Raw genomic sequence first — 24368 nt, 5'->3', positions numbered from 1 at the left:
AGACCCTTTAGACATGTTAATGCAGAATGGTTCGCTATGGATTTAGATGATAACCAGAACAATAAACATGTTCGATAAATAAAAAGTTGACTCCAGTTTTTACACAATTTGAAAAAAAAATGAGAAATACCCCCTGAAGATTGTTCTGAACAATATTTTGAAATTCCAGTTTTCATTTAAAAATACATCGAGATCAACAATGTACCAGAACTTCGAAAGAATAAACCTAAAATATGTAAAAAGCATGTTCATAGGAAAATATCAACAATACACCATTGAAACATCTCCAATAAATAGATTTTGAAAATGATTCATGTTAAAAGTAAAGTTTAGCACCATCTTGCAAATTGAAAGAACATGGTGAACCAGATTACCTAGACAACTAATATAGCACTAAGCAATCAACAAATGGGAGAACATGGCCAACCTGCTTATTTGGGACAAGTACTAAGACAAAGCAATACTTACTTCACAAACTATTCGAGCTCTAGTAGGTTTTGTAAATGAATAATTTTAAATGAAAATAAGTTTTCGCATCATCTTGCAAACTTGGAGAAGATGGTGAACCAGATTACTTAGCACAAGTACTGAGAAAAAATAAAAATTACTTACTAACTATTGGAACAACTCCACTTAGTTTTGTAAGTGTATAAGTTTAAATAGAAAACATGTTTTTGCATCACCTTGCAACTAGGAGAATATGGTGAACCAGATTACTTAGCACAAGTACTAAGAAAAAACAAAATTTACTTACTAACTATTGGAACAACTCCACAAAGATTTGTAAGTGAATAAGTTTAAACAGAAGCATGTTTTTCCATCACCTTGCAACTGGGAGAACATGGTGAACCAGATTACTCAGCACAAGTACTAAGAAAAAAACAAAAATTACTTACTAACTATTGGAACAACTCCACTAAGTTTTGTAAGTGAATGAGTTTAAATAGAAAACATGGTTTTGCATCACCTTGCAAACTGGGAGAACATGATTACTCAGCACAAGTACTAAGAAAAAACAAAAATTACTTACTAACTATTGGAACAACTCCACTAAGTTTTGTAAGTGAATAAGTTTAAACAGAAAACATGTTTTTGCATCACCTTGCAACTGGGAGAACATGGTGAACCAGATTACTCAGCACAAGTACTAAGAAAAAACAAAAATTACTTACTAACTATTGGAACAACTCCACTAAGTTTTGTAAGTGAATAAGTTTAAATAGAAAACATGGTTTTGCATCACCTTGCAAACTGGGAGAACATGGTGAACCAGATTACTTAGCACAAGTACTAAGAAAAAACAAAATTTACTTACTAACTATTGGAACAACTCCACAAAGATTTGTAAGTGAATAAGTTTAAACAGAAGCATGTTTTTCCATCACCTTGCAACTGGGAGAACATGGTGAACCAGATTACTCAGCACAAGTACTAAGAAAAAAAACAAAAATTACTTACTTACTATTGGAACAACTCCACTAAGTTTTGTAAGTGAATAAGTTTTAATAGAAAACATAGTTTTGCATCACCTTGCAAACTGGGAGAACATGGTGAACCAGATTACTTAGCACAAGTACTAAGAAAAAAAACAAAAATTACTTACTAACTATTGGAACAACTCCACTAAGTTTGTAAGTGAATGAGTTTAAATAGAAAACATGGTTTTGCATCACCTTGCAAAATGGGAGAACATGATTACTCAGCACAAGTACTAAGAAAAAACAAAAATTACTTACTAACTATTGGAACAACTCCACTAAGTTATGTAAGTGCATAATTTTAAATGAAAATAAGTTTTGCATCACCTTGCAAACTGGGAAAAGATGGTGAACCAGATTACTCAGCACAAGTACTAAGAAAAAACAAAATTTACTTACAAACTATTGGAACAACTCCACTAGGCTTTGTAAGTGAATAATTTTAATTGAAAAAAAAATGTGTTTGCATCACCTTGCAAATTGGAAGAAGATGGAGAACCTGATTACTTATAACTCGTAACAAATATTGAGTATTGAATTACTTCACTGCGGACTATCTAAAGTGAATTTTCGGATATGTTACAATGCAATTCCCTTCCCCCAACCCCTTCCTAACAATATCTATTAATGTAGCCAAAAAAAAAAAAAATATAAAAATACAGTAAAATATAACCGTGCGATTTGGTCCTAGTCGACGTAGAATCGAATATCCTCTTGTAGTTGAATGATGTTGAGTAGCGATGCTGAACGACATAACTGCTTCATGCAATGAGCCTCCTCCAGTCATTGGTTTTGTAGATGGAATAGGGCAGCTGAGATGTAGTTAGATCTACATAAATAGAAATGGAAAGGTGTTTGTATGTAACGATTTGGGTGAACGGATCTACATGAACTACCTAGTTATTAATAAGTTTAGTAATAAGCAAGCAAAGGACAAATCTACTTAATTAATTGGCTCACCTTCTCTCCATCGGGATTCCACATCACATTGAACCGAACAGCTTGGGGTTGGTGATACCGTAGGAAGTCTTCCAGCTCACCGTAATTGGCAAGGTTCCGATAGGGTTCATTCACAAATGTCATAACGCCAAAATTGGCCTGTTTTGACACCCACCCACCCCTCCGTAACACTGTTTGTATGGGAAGAAAAATTATTTGTTCGGGCTGTAACACCATGAAGGACACCCACCCACCCCCTCCAGCGTTATGACATTTGTGAACAAGCCCATAGCAGACGGAGAATTCTTTCCGATCGCTACGCAATCTTCGACAGATTGGATTCATTCCATGCCAGCGTAGAGCTGACGGTCGAATCACTCGGTCGGAAGTACTTCCCGTCTTGCGTCGGTCGACAGGGAACCTCTCTTTAGGTGTGAAATGGATGCCCTGGCTTATATTTGTATTCCTGTGGGGTCGCTGGCGGTTACCGCATCATCTGAACTGGTCAGGAAGCAGTAGCTTTGTAGTTCCTCTCGTTTGACATAGATTTTGTGACGAAGGTGGCGGGACAGCTTTTAATAGGAACTGCCGTGGGAACCAAGGGGAATGACATATCCTTTTCTAACCGGAATATCCGCATTAATCCGTTTCTAACCGTCACTAACCGCGTCTAACTTTTGCTCACTTAGCAGCTCGCTTAGCAACGGTTAGCGACGGTTAGAAACGGATAAATGCGGATATTCCGGTTAGAAAAGGATATGTCATTCCCCTTGGTGGGAACTCCGATTCGTCGGAAGTTTTAAGGAGATTACCTTTTGGGGGTTCCGGGAGAGGCACTCTTGGCAGATCTTGCTCAGTTTATCTCGGTTTGGATAGACTTTCCGACTTGGGTTGTAGATAGCAGCACTGCGGTTAGAAAAAAAAATAATTGTTTAGATTACGTTGGGGTTGAAATTTCTGGAGGAATGACACTTCCTTTTCTAACAGGAAAAACCCGCATTTATCCGTTGCTAATCATCGATAACTGCGTCTAACTTCTGCAGTTAGCAGCGGTTTGCGACGGTTATGAACTGATAAACGCGGATTTTCCGGTTAGAAATCAGGATATATCATTCTCCTTGTGAAATTCCGCAAGGGCCGGATGTTGCGAAGATCCTTGGTGTAAATTATTTTGTGGTGGTTAGTTTGAATGTCGAGCATAACCGAGCCGGAGCTGTGCCCGACCGGGATGGTGGTTACTTGAAGGTGACGGGGATGTTCCGGCGATGTGTGTTCGAGTGAATTCAAACGTATCAAAAGAATCTTGCCAATTTCAACTACGCGAATGTTTCCAGCAACTTGCGGGAATCGGTGCTTCAGGAATGCTAATGTACCTAATGTAGAGCGGTCCTAGAAGTGAGGTGCAGTCCGTGCATGATGTATTTCGGTGGCAGCGCGAAATAATAACCACTCGGATTTGGCTTCGATTCACTGCATGAACTGGTCAGAAATTTCTGTGAAACATCGGGAAGCTGAAACAGATAGTGTTTAGGTGTTAACTCGTTTAAATACATTAATTTTAGAAAATTTGCTGATCAACTTACCCCCGCATGGTGGAATTTGAACAGGCGAACGTAGAAAAACAAAGGAACCAACGAACGTAAATAGGATACTGCAAGATGACGTCACGAAGCTATGCACTGACAGTTCACAGAGCTTGTTTACATGGACTTAGTTTCTGGCCAAGATCCGGCAAAATTGCTTTTCGATAGAACTTCGGAATAATGAGAGTTGGACGATTGGTTTTGTACTAGTAGAGCTGAATGTACTCGATATTTACGTATCACAATGATATCGGAACGGAAAACGAGATTTAAATTTTTCGCCGGTCGTTCAAAATTCTAACACCTTGTAAACAAGCTCGCTGAACTGTCAAACAAAGTGAGGTTAGACCGGTGCTTGCAGTACTCTTTTTTTTTTTTTTTTTTTTTATAGAAAGAGGAAATCTGCCTTTACAGATACCCGAGAGGTGGGTCCTCAGGTTATGTGGGGTCGACACTAAAACCTCTTTCTCTCTTCTTCCTTACCTTCGCGGTACGCCCGTTAGGGATGACTTCGAGAAGGGGGGATGACTTCGTACAATGAGTACACTCTAATGGTAAGCGTTCCACCTGCTACCGCCTTAAGTTGTTCACTCTTCCCCGGAGGCTCGGGCCCTGGCTAGTGCATAGACTACCCGTTGGGCTCAAGCTCCTGGATGGGGAGGGGGAGCCAACTCAACTAGCTGTTGTTCGGCTCGCCATTTTCTCTGTAGTTCAAGGACGATTCGAGATACCGAGGAAGAAACGGCATCCCACTTGTCCTCCCCCGTACACATCCTTTCAACAATGTTGTCGGGAGTGATGTCTCTACCGCATATCTCCTGCATACTCGACCTTTGCTCCACGAAGCGTGGGCATTCAAAGAGCACATGCTCCGCGGTCTCGTCGCAATCTGCACACTCCGGACATGAAGGAGAACCAGCGTGTCCGAATCTGTGCAGATACCACCTAAAGCACCCATGGCCTGACAGAAATTGTGTCAAGTGAAAGTTCACCTCGCCATGGGGCCTGCTCGTCCACTTGGACACGCTCGGTATGAGCCTGTGTGTCCATCTACCCTTGCTGGAGTTTGTCCAATCTCTCTGCCATTTCAACATCGACGATGTTCTGGCAATCCGTCTCGCGCCTCTTGTGCCTCGACTCGCAAAGCACTCCTCGTCCTCTGACACCACAAGTGCTATGGGCATCATACCCGCCAGCACGCATACCGCGTCCTTTGACACCGTACGGTATGCGCTGATGACCCTAAGGGCCATCAACCTGTGTGTACTTTCGAGCCTCTCTACGTTTCGCTTGGCCACTAGCGCGCTCGACCATGCAGCGGCACCATACCGTAGTATGGAGACCGCTACTGTCGCGAGAAGTCTACGCTTACTCGAGACAATTGCCGAGCTATTTGACATTATCTTCGATAATGCCGCAATCGCCATGCTCGCCCTCTTGCAAGCATATTCCACATGACTACTAAAGTTCAGCTTATCATCGATCATGACTCCGAGTTGCCTCAATGAGCGCTTGGAGTTGATCTCACACCCGCCTGTGGTGACCACCGCCTGTTGTTCCGACTGACGGTTGTTCACCAACACCACTTCCGTCTTGTGGTGTGCGAGTGCCAGCTGACGTGACCTCATCCAGTCCTCTATTACGCCGATTGCATGCTCCGCTGTCAGTTCCACTTCCTCTATCGACTCGCCGCATACCGTGAGGGTAATGTCATCCGCGAAGCCGACCAGCTTTACGCCCGGTGGAAGTGTGAGCCTCAATACACCATCGTACGCCGCGTTCCATAGTACCGGGCCCAGGATTGACCCTTGTGGTACTCCCGCGGTGATGTTGTACCTCTTTTCGCCCTCATCTGTGTCATAGAGTAGCACCCTATTCTGGAAATAACTCTCCAGTATCCGGCGTAAACTATTCGGGACACCTAGGTGTTGAATGGCACATTCAATAGCCGCCCAACTGACGCTATTGAAAGCATTCTTCACATCCAACGTGACTACCGCGCAGTAACGAATTCCTCTACGGTTATTCTGGAACGCTATCTCGGCCGCTTTAGTTACGGCCTTAATAGCGTCCACCGTCGATCGACCCTTACGGAAGCCAAACTGGTTATCCGAGAGCCCAGAGTCATCTGGTTTCTCGGTGTAGACCAGTAGCCTCGACAGGATGATTCGTTCCAACAGTTTCCCGGAGGTGTCTAGTAGGCAGATAGGTCTGTATGCCGACGGGTCGCCGGGTGGCTTCCCGTGCTTTGGCAACAGAACCAATCTTTGCCTTTTCCACCTCTCCGGAAATTCGCCTCTATCCAGGCACATCTGCATAGCCATTCTGAACATATCAGGGCATGCCTCGATGGCCGACTTGATGGCTACCGTTGGGATACCGTCCGGACCCGGAGCCTTGTTCAACTTGAGCGACTTCGCAATTACGATGAGCTCATCGTTCGTCACTGGGGCTACCTCCCCCTGGTCTATTCGGCCAGGGGGGATGGCAGCCCATGGTCTTGTATCGTGGCGTGGAAACAGCGTTTCCACGATCCTCTGTAGCATCACGGGTGAACGTTCCGGGGGCGCAGACGCCCCTTTCGTTTTGGCCATGACTACCCTGTAGGCATCGCCCCAAGGTGTCGTGTTGGCTTGCAGTACTCTATAAACATTTCAAAACAAAACATACCGAGGGGTGCGCGTAAGTAAACCCACTTGATGCCAAAACAAGGGGTTCGCGGATGAAAAGACCCCGTATCTTTAAAAATGAAAATACCCCAAAATTAAATCGATTTTATTCCTACTGTTTGATCTTAGTATTTATCTTTGCTTATACTTAGTTGAAGCACCGACGAACCGACGTGACAGCTAGGACAAATAAATTCAAATTTGTTGTCCCCGACGCCAAGATGAAACATAGCCGAACACTACCGTCTCCTCTATAATGGTTCGCGTTGTTTCGTTAGCTTGACCCCCGTGTATTCATATAGGAAAAGGTTCGCGCCAGTGCTGATTTGACAGAAGCGTTCGCTCGCTTTGCTGGTCTGGTCGACCGTTAAATTTAGGGGGACACTTTTGAAACACCACTGTCACATCGGTTCGCCGGTGGTTGAAGTCGAAATACGTATCTGTCAAAGGATCCAATTTCTTTAATGGAATTCAAAGGAACAGTACTTAAAACACGGTTTTCATTTTAATTACAGATATTCCCCCAACAAGCCCAGGTTCATCAACATCGAAAAAATCAGCTGATCGCATCTGTCTCATGGATTGCCTTAAGTTTCCCACACAATGCATACGTTTGCGTGTGCGTGACAGTAGTTTGATACATTTCCCATGGGAAAACTGTCAAAAAACGCAATCCTCGACAGAACGCGCTGACGCGCTGTGTTCCAGGCTTTATAAATTCTGGAGCTCGATTTGAATAGGTCGTATGTGCTTTTGTCGATTAAAAAATCGATCAGTTGGATTCGCTTATTACAGTCCGGATTCGCTGGTTGGCTCACGACTGCGCCCCGATTAGCGAATCGTGTTCGTTCGTTAGGGCAACTGACAACTGATCAAAATGCTCTAGACACACGCAAGTGACGAGAAATACGTCACGGAACACTCACATACTTGCACAAACGTTCTGTATACAGGAGCTGTGATGCGGCGGCGGTCAGACGTCAAACTCGTTTTGACATCGATTTTGACATTGACAGTGCTTTTTAGTTGGGTTTTGCCCCAACCAGTGAACATTCAACCATCGAGATAGCCCATCTAACGAGCTCTCAACGAACGAATCGTCACTGTATAAAGATACTATAAGCAAAGATACCACAGAGAACAGACATCCAGGCTAGAACAAATTTCATTCGGAAAGTTGTGTAAGGATTTGAATCTTTACTTGAGTAAGGTTGCAAACCAATACACGATACCAACACTAACGCCACCAAACACCATATTGCCACAGTCAGTGGTGAATTGAAACATTTCAAGTGGTGAATTAAATTAGTATAGGAAATTAACCGATTGCAGCGCCACGCTATTGCCACATGTGTTGCCGATTTCAAATGGCCGTTAAATTCCTTACACAGTTTCGGAACTGGACTTGGATGTCTGTTCTCTGTGAAGATACGAAGTGTGATGATTGTTCAACCCCCCCGTAACCGAGCCCGTAACTTGACAGATGAGCCCAGTTTCGCGTACCTACTTGCAAATCGCAGATGTCGCTACTGTTCGTAAACAACGGGTCTATCCTTCACTGACGCAACAATTTTTGTCCATACGAAAAAATCTCTTTGTTTCGTGGTGAGTGGAAGCCAACAAGAGGCTAGCGTTTCGTATCAAAAGGACGTATTGACCGTCCAGTTCCAAACTGTTCACGACCGTTCGAAACAGTCGGCGTTTCAAACGGTCGGTGAAACAGTCGGTGACGGTTTTGACAGCAGAAATGAGCGAGAAAAATTTCGTGCGCAAACGCGTTTTCAAAAACATTCAATTGGTGAAACAAGGACAGCTAACCGGTCGTCCTGATCAGCTGTTGCCGGCAGCCAAGCCGCCAGCTTTTTCGCGCGGAAGTCGGGTGGTGTTCAGATGCAATGTTTATCACTCAACAAATATATGAACATATTTTTTTTCGCAATAAACGTTTGAAATGTTTTAAAGTGGTTTAATAAATGCAATTTATATTATTTTTAGGATAATTGCCAATGTTTGTTATTCTGAAGACCTATACGTTTGAAATAATGATGTGCTTGAACAAAATTGCTGATTAATTGGTTTCTGTAGAATACATCGAGAATCCCCTCGATATTCGACGACTGTTCTGAACAGTTCCACAAACAGTCGGGATAATCCAACTTTGAACTGAATACACAATATTCAACAGAAGTGCAAACACTAATGTTTATTAAATTGAAATTATTTTGATTTTTATTTTTGTTGTAAGATATGTAATAAAAGCACATGTTTAAACAATCTTCCATATTAATTGGTGACTGCGCTGCGCATGCTAGACCAAACCGAAGATCAAACTCGAAAAAAACATCTGCAAATGATTGTTTTTAACTTCCATTTTGACTTGGCCACCAGATATGTAGCTGTAAAATGTTAGCATAAGTAACCTAATTTATTATTTGCTGGTGCTTAATAACCGCACTAGAAAAAAACATGAGTTTCTTATTAATTTTATGAAAGTCGATTACTTTGCCTTTACTTGTGTTAATTTTCGCTTCTAGTAAACAAATTCATTATGCCGGACTTAATTTGCATTTATCTACCACAAAAAAACGGAAACAATAATTAAATGCTTCTGTTTGATGTTTTAATATTTTTTGTTCGGTTTGTTATTGTCGGTTTTCGTCCTTTTCAAAAGTAGCGCTTGCCGCTTTGAATCTGACAGTACCACCCGGACTAAAGACACTGTATGCTAAAGACACGAAATCTGATGATTGTTGCTATTGATGATGATTGTCGCGTCATGACGATGATGCTGTCGAGCAATGCTTTTAAAGCGCGTTTGACAGGTCTCCTGCTCGATTGGAATGACATTGACAGCAAATTTGGAATTCCAATTGGAACATTTCGTGTCTTTGCATATAGTGTCTTTAACCCGGACCAATATTTTTAGGTACGCTAAAGACACTGTATGCTAAAGATACGAAATATGATGATTGTTGCTGTTGATGATGATTGTCGCGTCATGACGATGATGCTGTCGAGCAATGCTTTTAAAGCGCGTTTGACAGGTCTCCTGCTCGATTGGAACGACATTGACAGCAAATTTAGAATTCCAATTGGAACATTTCGCGTCTTTGCATATAGTGTCTTTAAGGTACGCTGACGTTGTTCGGCAGCTGTCAAGAAGCTCCCGGGTTGTGATTGTTGTTGTCGATGATGATCATCCAATCATGACGATGATGCCGACGAGCAATGCTTTAAAGCACGTTTGACAGGTCTCCTGCTCGATTGGAATGACATTGACAGAAAATTTGGAATTCCAATTGGAACATTTCGTGTCTTTGCATATAGTGTCTTTAGCTTATTATAGCAAAAACCGTTGAAATTGAGCAGAGTTGATACATACAGCAGAATCCTCATAAAACAGGCTTTCTGTTCCATCATTAAAAGTTTGTAAAATATCTGCCATATTGCTACAATGACTAAAATAGACTGATCGAATTTTATATCGACAAAAGCACATACGACCTATTTAAATCGAGCTCCAGAATTAATATTCTCACCGGCATCGGATAATGAATAAACAATCTCATTTCACCTTAATAATAGTAGCGTCGCTTCAGTGCGTCGCATCGCGTCGAAAAGCGCACAGCTCTATCATCGATTTGTTTTGACGTTTTCATCCGTTCAAAAACATCGGGTTTGAAATGTTGTGGTTACGCTGTCATCACAATCCGACCATCAGTTTTCCAGTTTTCACGAAAAGTTTTAACAATTTTTGTGATTTTGTGCAGTTGATTGAGAAATATTAGTTTTTGTTTATCATACATTGTTGATTTCAATAACTGATAGCTACGGGATTGCTCGCATTTCAAGTGATTCGTCCTGCCATCATGTCATCCTTCACGGAGTCGGGCCTGGTGAAAAAACTGATAGAGCTGAATCCCAGTCAGCAGAGCATTCAAACTCTGTCGCTTTGGTTGATCCACCATCGGAAGCACCACTCGATTATCGTTAAAACCTGGATCAAAGAGTTGCAGAAAGGTTTGTTTGCCAATTGCCGTGATTTATGGTTTAACCTCCGCTTCCTAACACTGTTTTTTTTTTTTTTTTTAATGCAGCGCCGACATCTAAAAAACTCACCTTTATGTATCTGGCCAACGACGTGATTCAAAACAGCAAGAAGAAAGGTCCCGAGTTTGGAAAGGAATTTGAAAACGTTTTATTGAAGGCATTTAAGGTAATTGCTGCTTCGGGTCCGGAGGAAAAGACCATTCACAATCTGAACCGAATTTTGAACATCTGGGGCGAACGTGGTGTTTATGACGAACCGAAAATCAAGGAGTTCTCCGGCGCTCTGAACCAGAGAGAGAAAAGTCCTGCTGCTCCTAAAGTGGTTGAGGAAAAGAAACGGAAAGCCGAAGATGGACATCATGAATCTAGTCACGGAGCTCACAAGAAAGCTAAAACGTCGGAGAAAAGTCACAGCGCGGAGAAGAAAGCCAAAAGTGAGACCATCGAGGTGAACGGCACAGTCGAAACTCACGTAACGCTCAGTCCTCACCAGCCGGAAGGTGATCCACCTGAACCGGATGAGCTGATTAAAGTACTGCAGGATCTGGAGAATTCTGCTTCAAGCGACGCCGTGGTTCGGGAACGGATTGCCAATCTGCCACCGGAAGTTTCCGAACTGTCGGCTCTGGCTAAGTTGGAGGACAAGGAAGCAGCTAATCGATTGGCTTTGAAGGTTGGTATACATAAAGCATTTGAAAAAGACAGATGTGTTGAAAATCTCCGCGACGATTTTTATCAATTAATAATAACTTGGTATTAATGGCCTTGCTAATAATTCACGGTGTGTCTGGTAGAACAAATTTATTACAAAAAAATGGGCATCGCTAATTTTTACGCTACGTGAAAGTTGACGCTACCAGCTTTCATTCAAGCCCAACATCGAAATATTCCATCGGGGGAACTTTTTCATACAAAAATTGGGTATGTTTGTTAAGTAGAAATAGGGATTAATTTGGAACCATGCATTTTGTATGAGGAAAAACAGTATTCTGAAAAAGTTGTTCGGGATCCCTCGGTGGATTTTTTTGAGGGACCCTGCAAATGAAAGCTGAAAGCCTCTATTTTTGAATAGCGAAAAATTTGACGATGCTCATTTTTTTGTTTTAAACTTTTCCCATACACACGCCGTGAATTATTGACTATTCTTGTCAACGATAAAGCATACCAACAATAACCAATGATAATTTGAGGGGATTACGGGGGCGTTCAGCAAACTTATGTGTCTCTGACAGATTTTGAACCGCTGAATCCAATTCCGAGCTCAGATTTGCTCCAGTATGCCACAATTTCGAGCTATACCTCAATTTATAGGGCAAAATATGCGATTTTGGGCTTTTTTGACTGCCAGCTATTAAGCATGGACAAATTTTTTAAAGCAATCAAAAGGTAAATTGGTCAATTAACCTCTTAATTAACGATTCATGCAAAATATTTTGTTTTACCTTATCAAATTTGATAGATTTAAGCATTTTATGTTAGTAAGTAAACTTGTATGCAACTTTTGAAGGTTAACTTGTATGGGAAATATCGTACCTAACAAAAATCGTTTAACCCTCGAGCGATCGCGCTGTTGTATTTTGTACAACACATTGAAAAAATCTCGCTTTTCGTGTTCAGCATTTGCGTGGTGCTGACGGTGGTGGGCAACCGCGCGAGTTACGGAAGGTTAAAACTATCAAATTCGATTTGGTAGAACAAATTTTTTTGCATGAGTCGTTAATTTATATGTTAATTGACCAATATTCCTTTTGATTGCTTAAAAAAATATTTCCATGCTTAATGGCTGGCAGTCAAAATAACAAAAAATCGCAAATTTTGCCATGTAAATTGGGGTATAGCTCAAAATTCTGACCTACTGGAGCAAATCTGAGCCCACATTTGGATTCAGCGGCCCTAAATCTGTCAGAGACACATAAGTTTGCTTTTGAGACAAAACAATGTTGCGCTGTATAATCATACAAATATTTGAAAAGTGTTACAAATGCATTTCATTGGTCCAGGAAATATCAAGAGACTTGGTAGATACCCACTACGTTGTTATTTCTATTCCCTAAACCTTATTTTAGGTCAGCTAATTCTTATTACATGGCCATTTTATTAAAAATGTATTGTACACTGACGATTGGGTAATAGTAGTTTACGCAACATGGTGCAGAATGAAGATTTTTACAGCACGAATGATAGGTATATTTATCTAACGAGGCTTGCCGAGATGTTACGACGAGTGCTGTAAAAATCGAGTTCAGCACCGAGTTGTGTACAAGGTTTTTTTGCAATTTCATAAATTACGGCTTGAGTATAGTTTTTAACAAAAGTTTTTCATCAAACTGCACACTGATGTTCATAGCTATGTTTAAGAAAGTCTGATCAGTTTTCACATTTTTTTTTTTTTCAAAAATGCGTCCAGAAAGCATCATGAATTTGATCAAACTATAAATTGTGTCGATATTTTGGACGCATCTTTTGGGATTCCAAGAGATAATTTGGGAAAACTTAAGAAAGCCAGTAAAAAACACCGCATCTCAAGAAAAAAAAAAACAGATAAATCCACCTAGTGGTGATACCCGAGCAGGAACGAATAACTGACATATAACTGCAGCATACCAAAGTCAGGTATCATACCAATCATATAGGTATTGGTCGGTTATCCTGGAACTGAAAATAACTTACTTTGGTATTTTGTAGGTATTGATAAAATACCTCAACGAGTTATTGGCTTTGTGTTGAGGACTGCTTGAGGTATTATTCAGTTATGAAAAAAAATCTCTATTTGCATGGAAAAATCGATGTCATTATTCACATGTTATGCACATAATACACACAAGTTATTATTTTAGGTATTTTACCTCTTATGCACGGCTTCTTAGGCGCCGTCCACAAATTACGTAACGCTCTAGGGGGAGGGGGGGAGTACGATCGAGCGTTACGGCCCATACAAAAAATTTAGGCTTTTCATATAAAAAAGCGTTACGGAAGGGGGAGGGGGGGTTGAAAAATGTCGATTTTAGCGTTACGTAATAAATGGATGCTATCAGGTATCAGAAGGCCGGCTCCAGAGGCACGTTATCCTCCATTTGGGACATTTGTGCCATCGCCAAAATAACAGCCTATTTCATCATCTACCTGAGGGAAAAGGAAGGAAAAAGGATTTGGATGGGGATAGGGACAGGTAGGGAAATAGGAAAAATACCCTGGAAGAGGGTACTAACGCACAAGCGTACCACAATGGGTTCAAACAGCGCCCTGAAAAGGGCACTGTAATAACGCATAAAGCGAAAGAGAGCCTATAGCTCTTTACCACAGCGGGTTAAGAACAACAGAATATCCTGAAGATTCAGGTTTCTGAAGTCAGTTTCACTTAATAAGTGTTTACCGAATACTCGGAAACGCAGTTGCGCGGAAACTGGACAGTTACATATCAAATGATACGAAGTTCCATAATCGGTTTCACAGCTATCACAGGCAAATGAATCAGCTTGCTGAATATTCGCCATGTGATAGCTGAGTCGGCAGTGGCCAGTCAATGCTTTGACCAGCATGCTGCAATTCTGCTTAGACAGATTAGTTAGATACTTCGCCACCCGTAGAGATGGCTCAGCACTATACAATTTGGTTTGACGACATGATTCCAAACTATTCCAGTATTGTTTGTGCTGAGTGGCAGCCCAGATGTCAATCTGAAGCATTACCCAACACTTGGATACCGGAATAGCTGGCTCAGGGCCAATGAAGTCATGTGATGCTCCAGTGCGAGCTAACTCATCAGCCAATTCATTTCCAGCGATGGAAGAATGGCCAGGTACCCATACAAGGTGAACAGCGTTTGCTGAATTCAGCTCCTCGATTTGAGTTCGACAAGCGATAACTATCTTCGACCTGGAGTTGGCCGAAGCAAGTGCTTTAATAGCAGCCTGGCTATCTGAACAGAAGTATATTACTTTGCCCATTACGTGCTGCTGAAGTGCTGATTGCACTCCACACATAAGAGCAAAGATTTCGGCCTGAAAAACGGTGCAGTGTCTACCAAGTGAATAAGACTGATACAGCCTTAGCTCACGAGAATAAACACCAGCACCTGCTCGACCTTCGAGAAGGGAGCCATCAGTGTAACATACGATGCCGTCTGAAATACTTCTTTCCAGATAACCAGATGTCCACTCTTCCCGGAAGGGAATTTCGTGGAAAATGTCCTATATGGAAAATTACAAGCAATTGTAAGATCACTTGGAGCAAGGACAATTTTGTCCCAATTCACTAAAAGTGGAAACAACGTTTCCTCTAGTAGACCGAGTACCCGTAACCGGTAAGTGCAAGAAAGGGCTTCTTGTTTGAGATGAATGTGTAGTGGGGCAACGTCAAAGAGAACTTCGAGCGCTGCCGTAGGAGTTGAAGAGAACGCCCCAGACATCGCCATTAAGCACATCCTTTGGAGATGGCCTAATTTTGATTGGACCGTTCTCACTTCACCCTTTTGCCACCATACAAGACATCCATAAGCCAATATTGGCCGAACCACAGTTGTGAAGATCCATTTGATATACTTGGGTTTTAGACCCCAAGTTGTACCAAAAGTACGCCGGCATTGCCCAAAGGCCATACAAGCTTTCTTGATTCTGAACTCAATGTGAGGTGTCCAGGAAAGCTTGGAATCAAGAATGACTCCAACGTACTTTACCTGTTCAGTCACATCGAATTCAGAATCAAAGAGACGCAAAGGTCGAACGCCATTACGGTTTCGCCTTTCCGTGAAAAGAACAATAGATGTTTTACTCGGATTAACCGAAAGGCCATATTGGCGACACCAACCCTCAACTACCTGAAGGGCGTTTTGCATCAGGTCGAAAAGGGTGCTGATGCACATACCAACTAACAATGTTAGGTAGTCGTCGGCAAAACCATAAGTAGGAAAACCGCTATTATTGAGTTGCCTCAATAGCGTATCTGCTACGAGATTCCACAAAAGCGGTGATAAGACTCCCCCTTGGGGGCATCCACAAACACTCAATTTCCTAATCCCTGCTAGACGCAATGTCGAGAAGAGATATCGGTTTTTGAGCATTTGGTGAATCCAATTGGAAATCATTGGAGATATACCATGACTCCGTGCGGCTTCCAATATGGCATCGAAAGGCACGTTGTCAAAGGCACCCTCGATATCTAAGAAAACACCCAAACAAGATTGCTTTTGAGCGAATGCTTTCTCGATATCGTAAACAACCTTGTGTAAAAGAGTCACAGTGGACTTACCAGATTGGTAGGCATGTTGGTTCACATGAAGAGGCACGTTGGCCAGATGAACATCACGGATGTGATGATCCACAATGCGTTCTAAGCATTTCAGAAGAAAAGAGGTCAAACTGATAGGTCTGAAACTCTTTGCTTCTTCATACGACGCACGACCCACTTTCGGAATAAACTTTACAGTAATATCTCTCCAGGATTTGGGAATATACCCTGTAGCAAAACTGCAAACAAGTAGTTTTTTCAAAACATGTTGGAAATAATCAAATCCCTTCTGAAGCAAAATAGGATAAATCCCATCTGCCCCAGGAGATTTGAAAGGAGCAAAGCTATTAAGAGCCCACTCAATCGATTCTATAGTTACAATACTCCGAGCCGAAGCTAAAGAATCATAACTACAAGAAAAGACATCAGGATCATCCGAAGATGTAATATCTACACATCCAGGGAAGTGTGTGCTGAATAAGCATTCCAAAACTTCCTCATCAGAGGAAGTCAGATCGCCATTTGGCAAACGAAGTTCGTTCACCCGGAAATCCTTAGATTTCGCAAGGATTTTGTTTAACCGACTGACTTCACTCAAGCTGGAAACATTTGTACAAAGGTTTTTCCAGCCGGATCGTTCAGCAGACCGGAGAGCTTTCCTGTAGGCCATGCGAGTCGATCTGAAAGCCTCCGAACCAGCCGAACGTCGTCTGTTTCAACTCTTTCTACATTGTTTCCTGAGTTTCGCCAGATCAGAGTTCCACCAAGGGGTTCCTCTTGTGATCTTCACAGACCGTAGAGGGCATGCTTCTTCAAAAGCTTCCATGATGAAGGTCGTTGTAGTATCAACGGCATCATCTAAATCACTTGGAGTGTCAATGGATGGTGAATATCCATGAAATTTGGCTGCAACCAAATCAGTATAAAGATCCCAGTTTGTTGACCGAGGATTCTTGAAACGCAATGTTTGCGAAGTAACATTTAAATGTTCAAAAAAGATGTAGCGATGGTCAGATAAAGATTCTTCATCTGACACATGCCAGTTGGTCAGCTCGTGACTAATTCTGCTAGAGCAAAGCGTTATATCTAACACTTCCTCTCTAGCAGATACCATGAAGGTTGGGCGGTTGCCTATGTTAAGTAATGCAAGATCTGTACTACTTAAGTACTCCATCAAACTGGAGCCTCTCAAGTTAATGTCTGAGCTGCCCCAGATGATATGGTGAGCATTAGCATCACTGCCAGCAATTAGCGGAAGGCCTTTTGAAGTGCAGTATGCGATGACTTGTTTGAAAGCATCCGTAGGGGATGGTTCATCATGCGGTAAATACACAGAACAATAGACGTATTTCCTGTTGAGGTTTCCAACAGATACATCAATTGTGATAGCACATACATCTCTGGTGGTTAGTTCAGAGATGAGTGTAGCAACTATTGCGTTGTTGACAAGCACACAGGCTCGAGGCATGACACGCGAGTTTGCCATTTCATGTTTACTGAAAGTGGCAAACACCGGGTTCACAAGGTTTCCTAGATAGAAATTTCCCTTACGAAAGTAAGGTTCTTGTACCAAGGCCACTTGGGCTGTACCATTTTGCATAAGTCTGCAAAGATTGATCGTTGCTGTTATTTTATGCTGAAGATTGATCTGAGCTATCTTAACCGTAGCCACTACCCAAACTAGGTAAGATTAAACTCTTCGCAACAACAGCACAACAAAGAACAGCAACAATAAAACCAAATCGGTATCGATTGGAAAACGCCAAAGGCGAGGATACACAGAATACACTGTGTAAATCGCATAATGCGAAACCATATAGGTGAAAATTTAAACTAATTAACAACATCTTCATAATCCCGCCCTTATTTAGCCTCAAGTGAGACTAAAGAAGGGCAGCTGAGTGTCTCGGAGAAACACAAGGTCCACTGCACCATTGCTCCGGTTAGCGCAGTAAGGGCTACATACTGTGGAGGGCGCCCTGGTACTCCACGGTAGGCACGGTAAGCATAAAGCCGCATCACACCATGAATTAGGGGTCACCTGTTGGTGGATTCTTACCACCGGAACAGGCGGTCCGTAGTGTTATTCTTAGCCAATTGAGACAATCGCTACCGACACTACACAGCTATCTAGGCTGATCGAGAAAAAGAAGTTAATATTGATGATCAACTTCATACGGACTCGAACAGCCGTCCTTCTTAGGCGCCGTCCACAAATTACGTAACGCTCTAGGGGGAGGGGGGGAGTACGATCGAGCGTTACGGCCCATACAAAAAATTTAGGCTTTTCATATAAAAAAGCGTTACGGAAGGGGGAGGGGGGGTTGAAAAATGTCGATTTTAGCGTTACGTAATAAATGGATGCTGCCTTAATACCTCATTCAGGTTGTACGTATTCGGTTTTCCATACATGAGTTTGTTATTCTCCAGCTATTTTCTCCTGCCTTTCTTGTCGAATATGTACTCAAGATCTTTCCGTCGTCTCCAGTTAGCCTAGTGGTTAAGGCTATGGATCGCCAATACGGAGACGGCGGGTTCGATTCCCGTTCCGGTCGGGAAAATTTTCTCGACTCCCTGGGCATAGTGTATCATTGTACTTGCCACACAATGTACAAATTCATGCAATGGCAGGCAAAGGAAGCCCTTCAATTAATAACTGTGGAAATGCTCAAAGAACACTAAGTTGAAGCGAGGCAGGCCAAGTCCCAGTGGGGCCGTAGAGCCAGAAAGAAGAAGAAGAAAAAGAAGATCTTTCCGTCGACGTTAGCTGATATGTTCCTGAATCCTGAGAACACTTTATATAGAATAACATTCCAATGTTATGTTCAACGACAAAACAGAGCTGACAAATATCAGATCTCTCAGTTGACTACTTGACTACCTTAACTTTTTTTTTCAAAATCACAGGTCGTTTACGATCTTCGACAAAGTTTTTTTCAGCACACTTTGATCCATCCTACTATATATTTACACCCAGGCATTGCAATCGATCTCATCTTTTGATCTTTTGAGCAAGATACAGATTAATCGGCGGGATACCATCTCAGTGCTCTTGGATCGATATTTGAAACAATCATTAGGTAAATGCTCTTTCGATCAGATAAATATTTTTATGCAATTCAGTGTCATAATTTCTGCTTTATACTGCTCATTTCAGTATCATAATGACCAACTTTTTCGTAGCGGTTCATAATGCAACTGCAATGAGTTGCATAATGAAAAAGAGTTGCATAATGTTCATAATGTAACTCATTTTGGTTGCATTATGAACATTATGCAACTCAAATGGGTTGCATTATGAAAAAAAAACATTGCTCAGTGCTGAAAAACACTCGTAGTATGTATTTATCCAACTCGGCAAGCCTCGTTGGATAAATGTACAACTTGTGCTGAAAAAATCATCTTTTTGCAACTCATTGCATAAATAACTAAATAACTATTTGAATATTACAAATTATCTACCACGGTATCTGTCGTATACAGGGTGTTAGGTTCCTGAGTGCAAACTTTTTAAAGGATGATAGAGGATCATAAATGGTGAAAAAATTGTTCTATGCATATGGTCAAATCTCAACCGTTACGTAGTTATTGAACTTCGCATGTTTTTGATTCTTATTGGCCTTACTGGCTATAACCTGAAAATGGTCAAACTTATCGCAGTTTTTTGACCCTCATTCGAAAGATTATTGAATTTTCTATCAAATGACATCTTTGAATCGATTGGTTTAGTTAAATAACTAAGTTTTCTAGAGCAAATAGCTCAAAAGTAGTGTGCTTTAATTTGTTCTTTCTTAGGCAAAGTTGTGGCCCCTGTTCCACTCTACAATTTGTTCTTTGGCATCAAACTTCTATCTCTTATCGTTTTCTTGCAATTTCGATATTAACGTCGCATTTCAGATCATAATTTTGCAATCGTCATGGTAAGCACTTTTTTGCGCACTGTGCCGGACATTTAAATCAAAATTACAAGAAAACGATAAGAGCTAGAAGTTTGGTGTCAAAGAACGATTTGTAGAGTGTAACAGGGGCCACAACTTTGCCTAAGAAAGAATTTCAATTCATAACGCATGTTTCAAAGATAATTGACAAAAACAAATTAAAACACTATTTTTAGCTATTTTTTCCATTTGACAGAAAATTCAATAATCTTTCGAATAAGGGTAAAAAAAACTGCGATAAGTTTGACCATTTTCAAGTTATAGCCAGTTAAGGCAAAAAGAATAAAAAAACATGGGAAGTTCAATAACTACGTAACGGTTGAGATTTGACCATATGCGTAGAACAATTTTTTTCACCATTTCTCGGATACTTTTTCAAAACGACGTATAATACACGCAAATCCTATGTTGATACGTCGTTTTGAATAAGTATCCGAGATTTATGGTCCTCTATCACCCTTTAAAAATTTTGCACTCATGAACCTAACACCCTGTATACTACCTATACCCATCTTTCGTATATTTACGCAACAAGCATTTCAAAGTTCGTCACTTCGAGTGTCGGCCTGAATTCTCATTATACATAATGTGGATTTACCGGCTACTTGTATTCTACCGGTTACTTAAGTAGCCGTTACAAAGTAGCCGTTTTCATACTAAAATCAACTTAATTGTAAAAAAATGAATGTCATTGAGTAGCTAGTGCCAACGAGGAATAGCGCATTCAATTAAAATGTTTAAACTCATTTTTAAGTTACTCTTTTTATAAAACGACTACTTTGGAGGCCATATTGAAGCGACCGGTAGAATACAAGTAACCGGTAAATCCACAATAATTTTTATGTTATACCACAGACAAACAGACGTAACACTACGAACATTTTTCGATTCAAATCATAGTCCCGAAAACCTGTTCGCCCAATACTTAAAGGACTGAGTTTGGCCGACCCTGAACTAGGTGGCAGTAGTGGGCAAACGTCAAACTCGAACAAAAACGATGCGAGCGCCACGGGTGGGCAGTTGACCAACTATTAAATCTTTAAATAGCCCGTAATTCGGTGTACGATGGGAAATGTCAGAGTGTTACGTCTGTTTGTCTGTGGTTATACCGTCAGTGTACCAGTAGCCGCTCATGACCCAATAGCCGCTCACTGTTGCAAAAATCAAGTTTTCACGCATAAATACCCCCTTTTCGTCGCTGATTTTCATGGACAATATAAATTATATGAGAGCAAAGCCATTTTATGCAATATTTACCAAATAACATACATTTTAAATACAAAACAGTAGAATTTTTTGAGCGGCAATTGGACCCAAAAAAACTGTATGAAATTTTATGTGTTCCAATAACCGCTAACGCAAAAAATACGTGAAAATTGTAAAAACTGTCGATTTTAGTACACAGCGCATTCAATCACTATTATACACTCCCGCTGAACACGAAAAAATAATTGTAAAAACATAGAGTTGCAAAAATAATTCACTTTTCCGCAAAAGTCTTTTTAAAAGATAGAATACATTTGTCCGTGAGCGGTCTCACACAAATTGTAATAAAATCATACTTTTATGAAAAGTTCTACATAACTCTTGTTTTGTATCTGATTGTACTTAGATTAAACTAACTTAAAAGGCAAAAAACATTACAAATTGGCTTAGCAGTCATTTCACAGATGATGTTTTTCTGCAAAACTGGCCTTAGATGAGCGGAATCTGGTACCCTGATGGTAATTCATTTAGTCTGTGGAATTATTTATTGGAATCCTGTATGTTTTTAGAGTGTTTGAATGTAATTTCTTTTTAAAGGAAATTTTCGATGTTAATGTCAAAGCAAATCTTTGCAGTTATCCCAAAAGGACTCTGCTAAAAATCCTAAAATATTCCTTAACCAACTTTTGTTTTATTTTCGTAAGAGTTTTGAAAAAAAGTTCTTGAAAGAATTCAGTAACAATTTTATAAAATTAGAACTTAGATGTTTAATTATAAACTTTAAAAATTCCTCCCTGAAAAAACCTGGAAAACTCAGGTTTTATTTTTACTAATGAGTAGACAGACACCCTGTAAAACGAGCACGTTGAATACACGCCTTGTCATGCACGGATATCTCTCGATTTTCCCTGATGTAGTCAATCCAGGGCCCGCTCGATGTTCTCCACAGTGTCGACTAGTGAGTTTTTGTCCATGGCCTATGTCCGTGTCCATTAGAATCGACTTTCGTGCCTTTCCTATCCTGTGTATTTACGAGTTCGGTTTACATCTTTACTCGCGCATCAGTGGTGACAAGGGTGGTAACCAGAAGGCAACAGCAGCAAGATGCAACGCAAGAGTCGCCATTTTATCAAATACAACCCTATCAACCAAATTCTAATGCTCTTTACTGCCGTGAATCGCATATCTGTCCTGTATATATAGGAAATCCCACAGAGATAATATGCGATGATTTCTTTGTCGACAGCGATAGCCATCCTTTCAAAAAAAAAAAAACGATGTCGACCGACATCGAATATCTCAATAAATATCTTGGTTGACCGAGAAAAGGGATCTCGCTGTGTGAAAAATTGAACATTGATGTAAGCCAGCTTATTGTTTTGAACGCACTGAACGGAATTTACCTACATGTGCGATATCGTTTGAAATCCATACCTAGCATTGACTAGGTCAGCCGTCTAGTACACACACGGTTTTGGGAACAGTTCCCGCGTCTAACCCGTAAAGGATTTAAACAATCCTTTCGGACGGTTTTTGCCCTAAGCCGATTTCGTCTGGCCTGACCTGTATCTCCCAGATAGGCCCATTGGCTCCGTTGGCTGAGTACCGGCCCCGCTCGTCTTGCAATCCGAAGAAATTTCCGGCCGCACAGCTCGACTGGACTCTAAACCTATTAATTTCGACCATGTTTTAGTGAACATTCATTATTTTTTCGTTGATTTCAGGTGAACGATGCCATAAAGATCCTTAATGACTATAACGCTCGTCTTGCTGTGGAAATGGACGATCGCAAAAAGCTAACCACTATGTTGAAAGATTTCCAACGAGAGCAACAGGAACTTCTAGCACAAGCCGAACAACGATTACAGGTTTGTAACCGAGCGAAGGATGTTAGGTAATGATGGTTCGATTTCATGCTTAATTTCGTTTCAGGAGTACCAATCAAAACTTTCGAAAATTAAAGAGGTTCAAAAGGAAGTTCGCAACCACATGAACAACTTGCCGGATCTGACCGCACTGCCGGACGTGACGGGAGGGCTTGCTCCGTTACCATCAGCAGGTGATCTATTTAACATTCATCACTAAGGATTCTTGCCAATGCAAGTCCGCCTCATGACGTAAGTTCTTTTTGTCGTCATTCACAACTGAAGCTGTTCCTATGAAATGTTCACGGAATTTTGTCGGTGGGTTTGAGTTTGTCGTCGCGTTTGTAAATGTAGTTTTCGCCGAATGGCATTTTGCGTGGGATTTCTCTATTTCTAAATTGGAAATCATCCTCTAACATTGACTTGCGTATGATCATCTGCTGTGAAGTGTACAAAATCTTGTACATTGTGTAGGGAAACGACGTTTTTTTTGACAAAACACAATACAATGGCTGTTGAGGCAAAGCACACCCTAAGTTTAATATTGTATAGCAAAAAAGTACTTCGCTTGAATCAAAAGAACGAAATCTTATTTGATAGTTTTATGTAGACACAATAAACCTAAAGTGTGTTGTAATCACTAGAATATTCAGACTTTCATATGGACTGATGACATTCAAAAACCACATACATTTTAGTCGGGGCTGGCTTGCTTGAATGCAGTTTCGTGCAAAACTGTTCATACACCATTTCTTAACTTAAACGGTCAAAATTTGTAAATTTGAATCATAAGTGCACGTGATACATAGCTTTGGGTAGTTCTCGCTGAGACCGGCCCACTATTTACACCTTGTCTTCAAAAATGTTTATGGGACCGATTTTCTGAAAGCCCTCACTAGAAAAGTAAGAAAAATGCATTTGGTTACTCAAATTGATGGACCCCCCGTTAGTTTGAGCCACAACCATTTTTGCAGACCCCTCGATTTTGATCAAATGGTGGCTCACTTAAACCGTTATAGCTCTAAAGTTTTTCCAAAAATCACCTCAAAACGAATTGTTGTTGAAAAGAGGAAAGATAGAGCTACTATTTACAATAATAAAAAGTTGGGTCGGCCATATTGATTTTGGCCGCCATCTTGGATTTTTATACCAAAACATTATTTTCACCATGAGGGCAACCACCGATTTTCAAAATTTTTGCATCAATTGAAAGCTGAGACTTTTATACATAACATATCAAAAAATTAGAGATGTATTTTTTTTTCCTATCAAAAGTTATCTGCCGTTTTGTAAATTATGCCACTTTTGCGCACTGGGCCCAGTACCGGCCGTTTACATAAATGTAGCGTTATTTCACAGTGTTGACGAACACAAATTTAAATTCTGAGTCCACTAATGGAAAGCTGAAGGTTTA

General features: G+C 40.9%; 1 protein-coding gene across 1 annotated transcript; it reads left to right on the top strand.

Annotated features, from left to right (window-relative positions):
- The first annotated feature begins 10329 nt into the window (after positions 1-10329).
- On the top strand, positions 10330-23600 carry LOC109426258 (regulation of nuclear pre-mRNA domain-containing protein 1B). The gene is made up of 4 exons (XM_019701728.3): positions 10330-10689; positions 10767-11392; positions 22814-22957; positions 23022-23600. Exons 1-4 carry the CDS (start codon positions 10539-10541, stop codon positions 23172-23174), a joined length of 1074 nt encoding a protein of 357 aa, XP_019557273.3. The 5' UTR covers positions 10330-10538; the 3' UTR covers positions 23175-23600.
- The last annotated feature ends 768 nt before the right edge of the window (positions 23601-24368 follow it).

The sequence above is a fragment of the Aedes albopictus genome, chromosome 2 (genome assembly GCF_035046485.1).
Source record: "Aedes albopictus strain Foshan chromosome 2, AalbF5, whole genome shotgun sequence".
NCBI lineage: Eukaryota > Metazoa > Arthropoda > Insecta > Diptera > Culicidae > Aedes > Aedes albopictus.
Note: the sequence above shows the minus strand (reverse complement) of the source record. Positions and strands in the feature narration are given on the sequence as shown.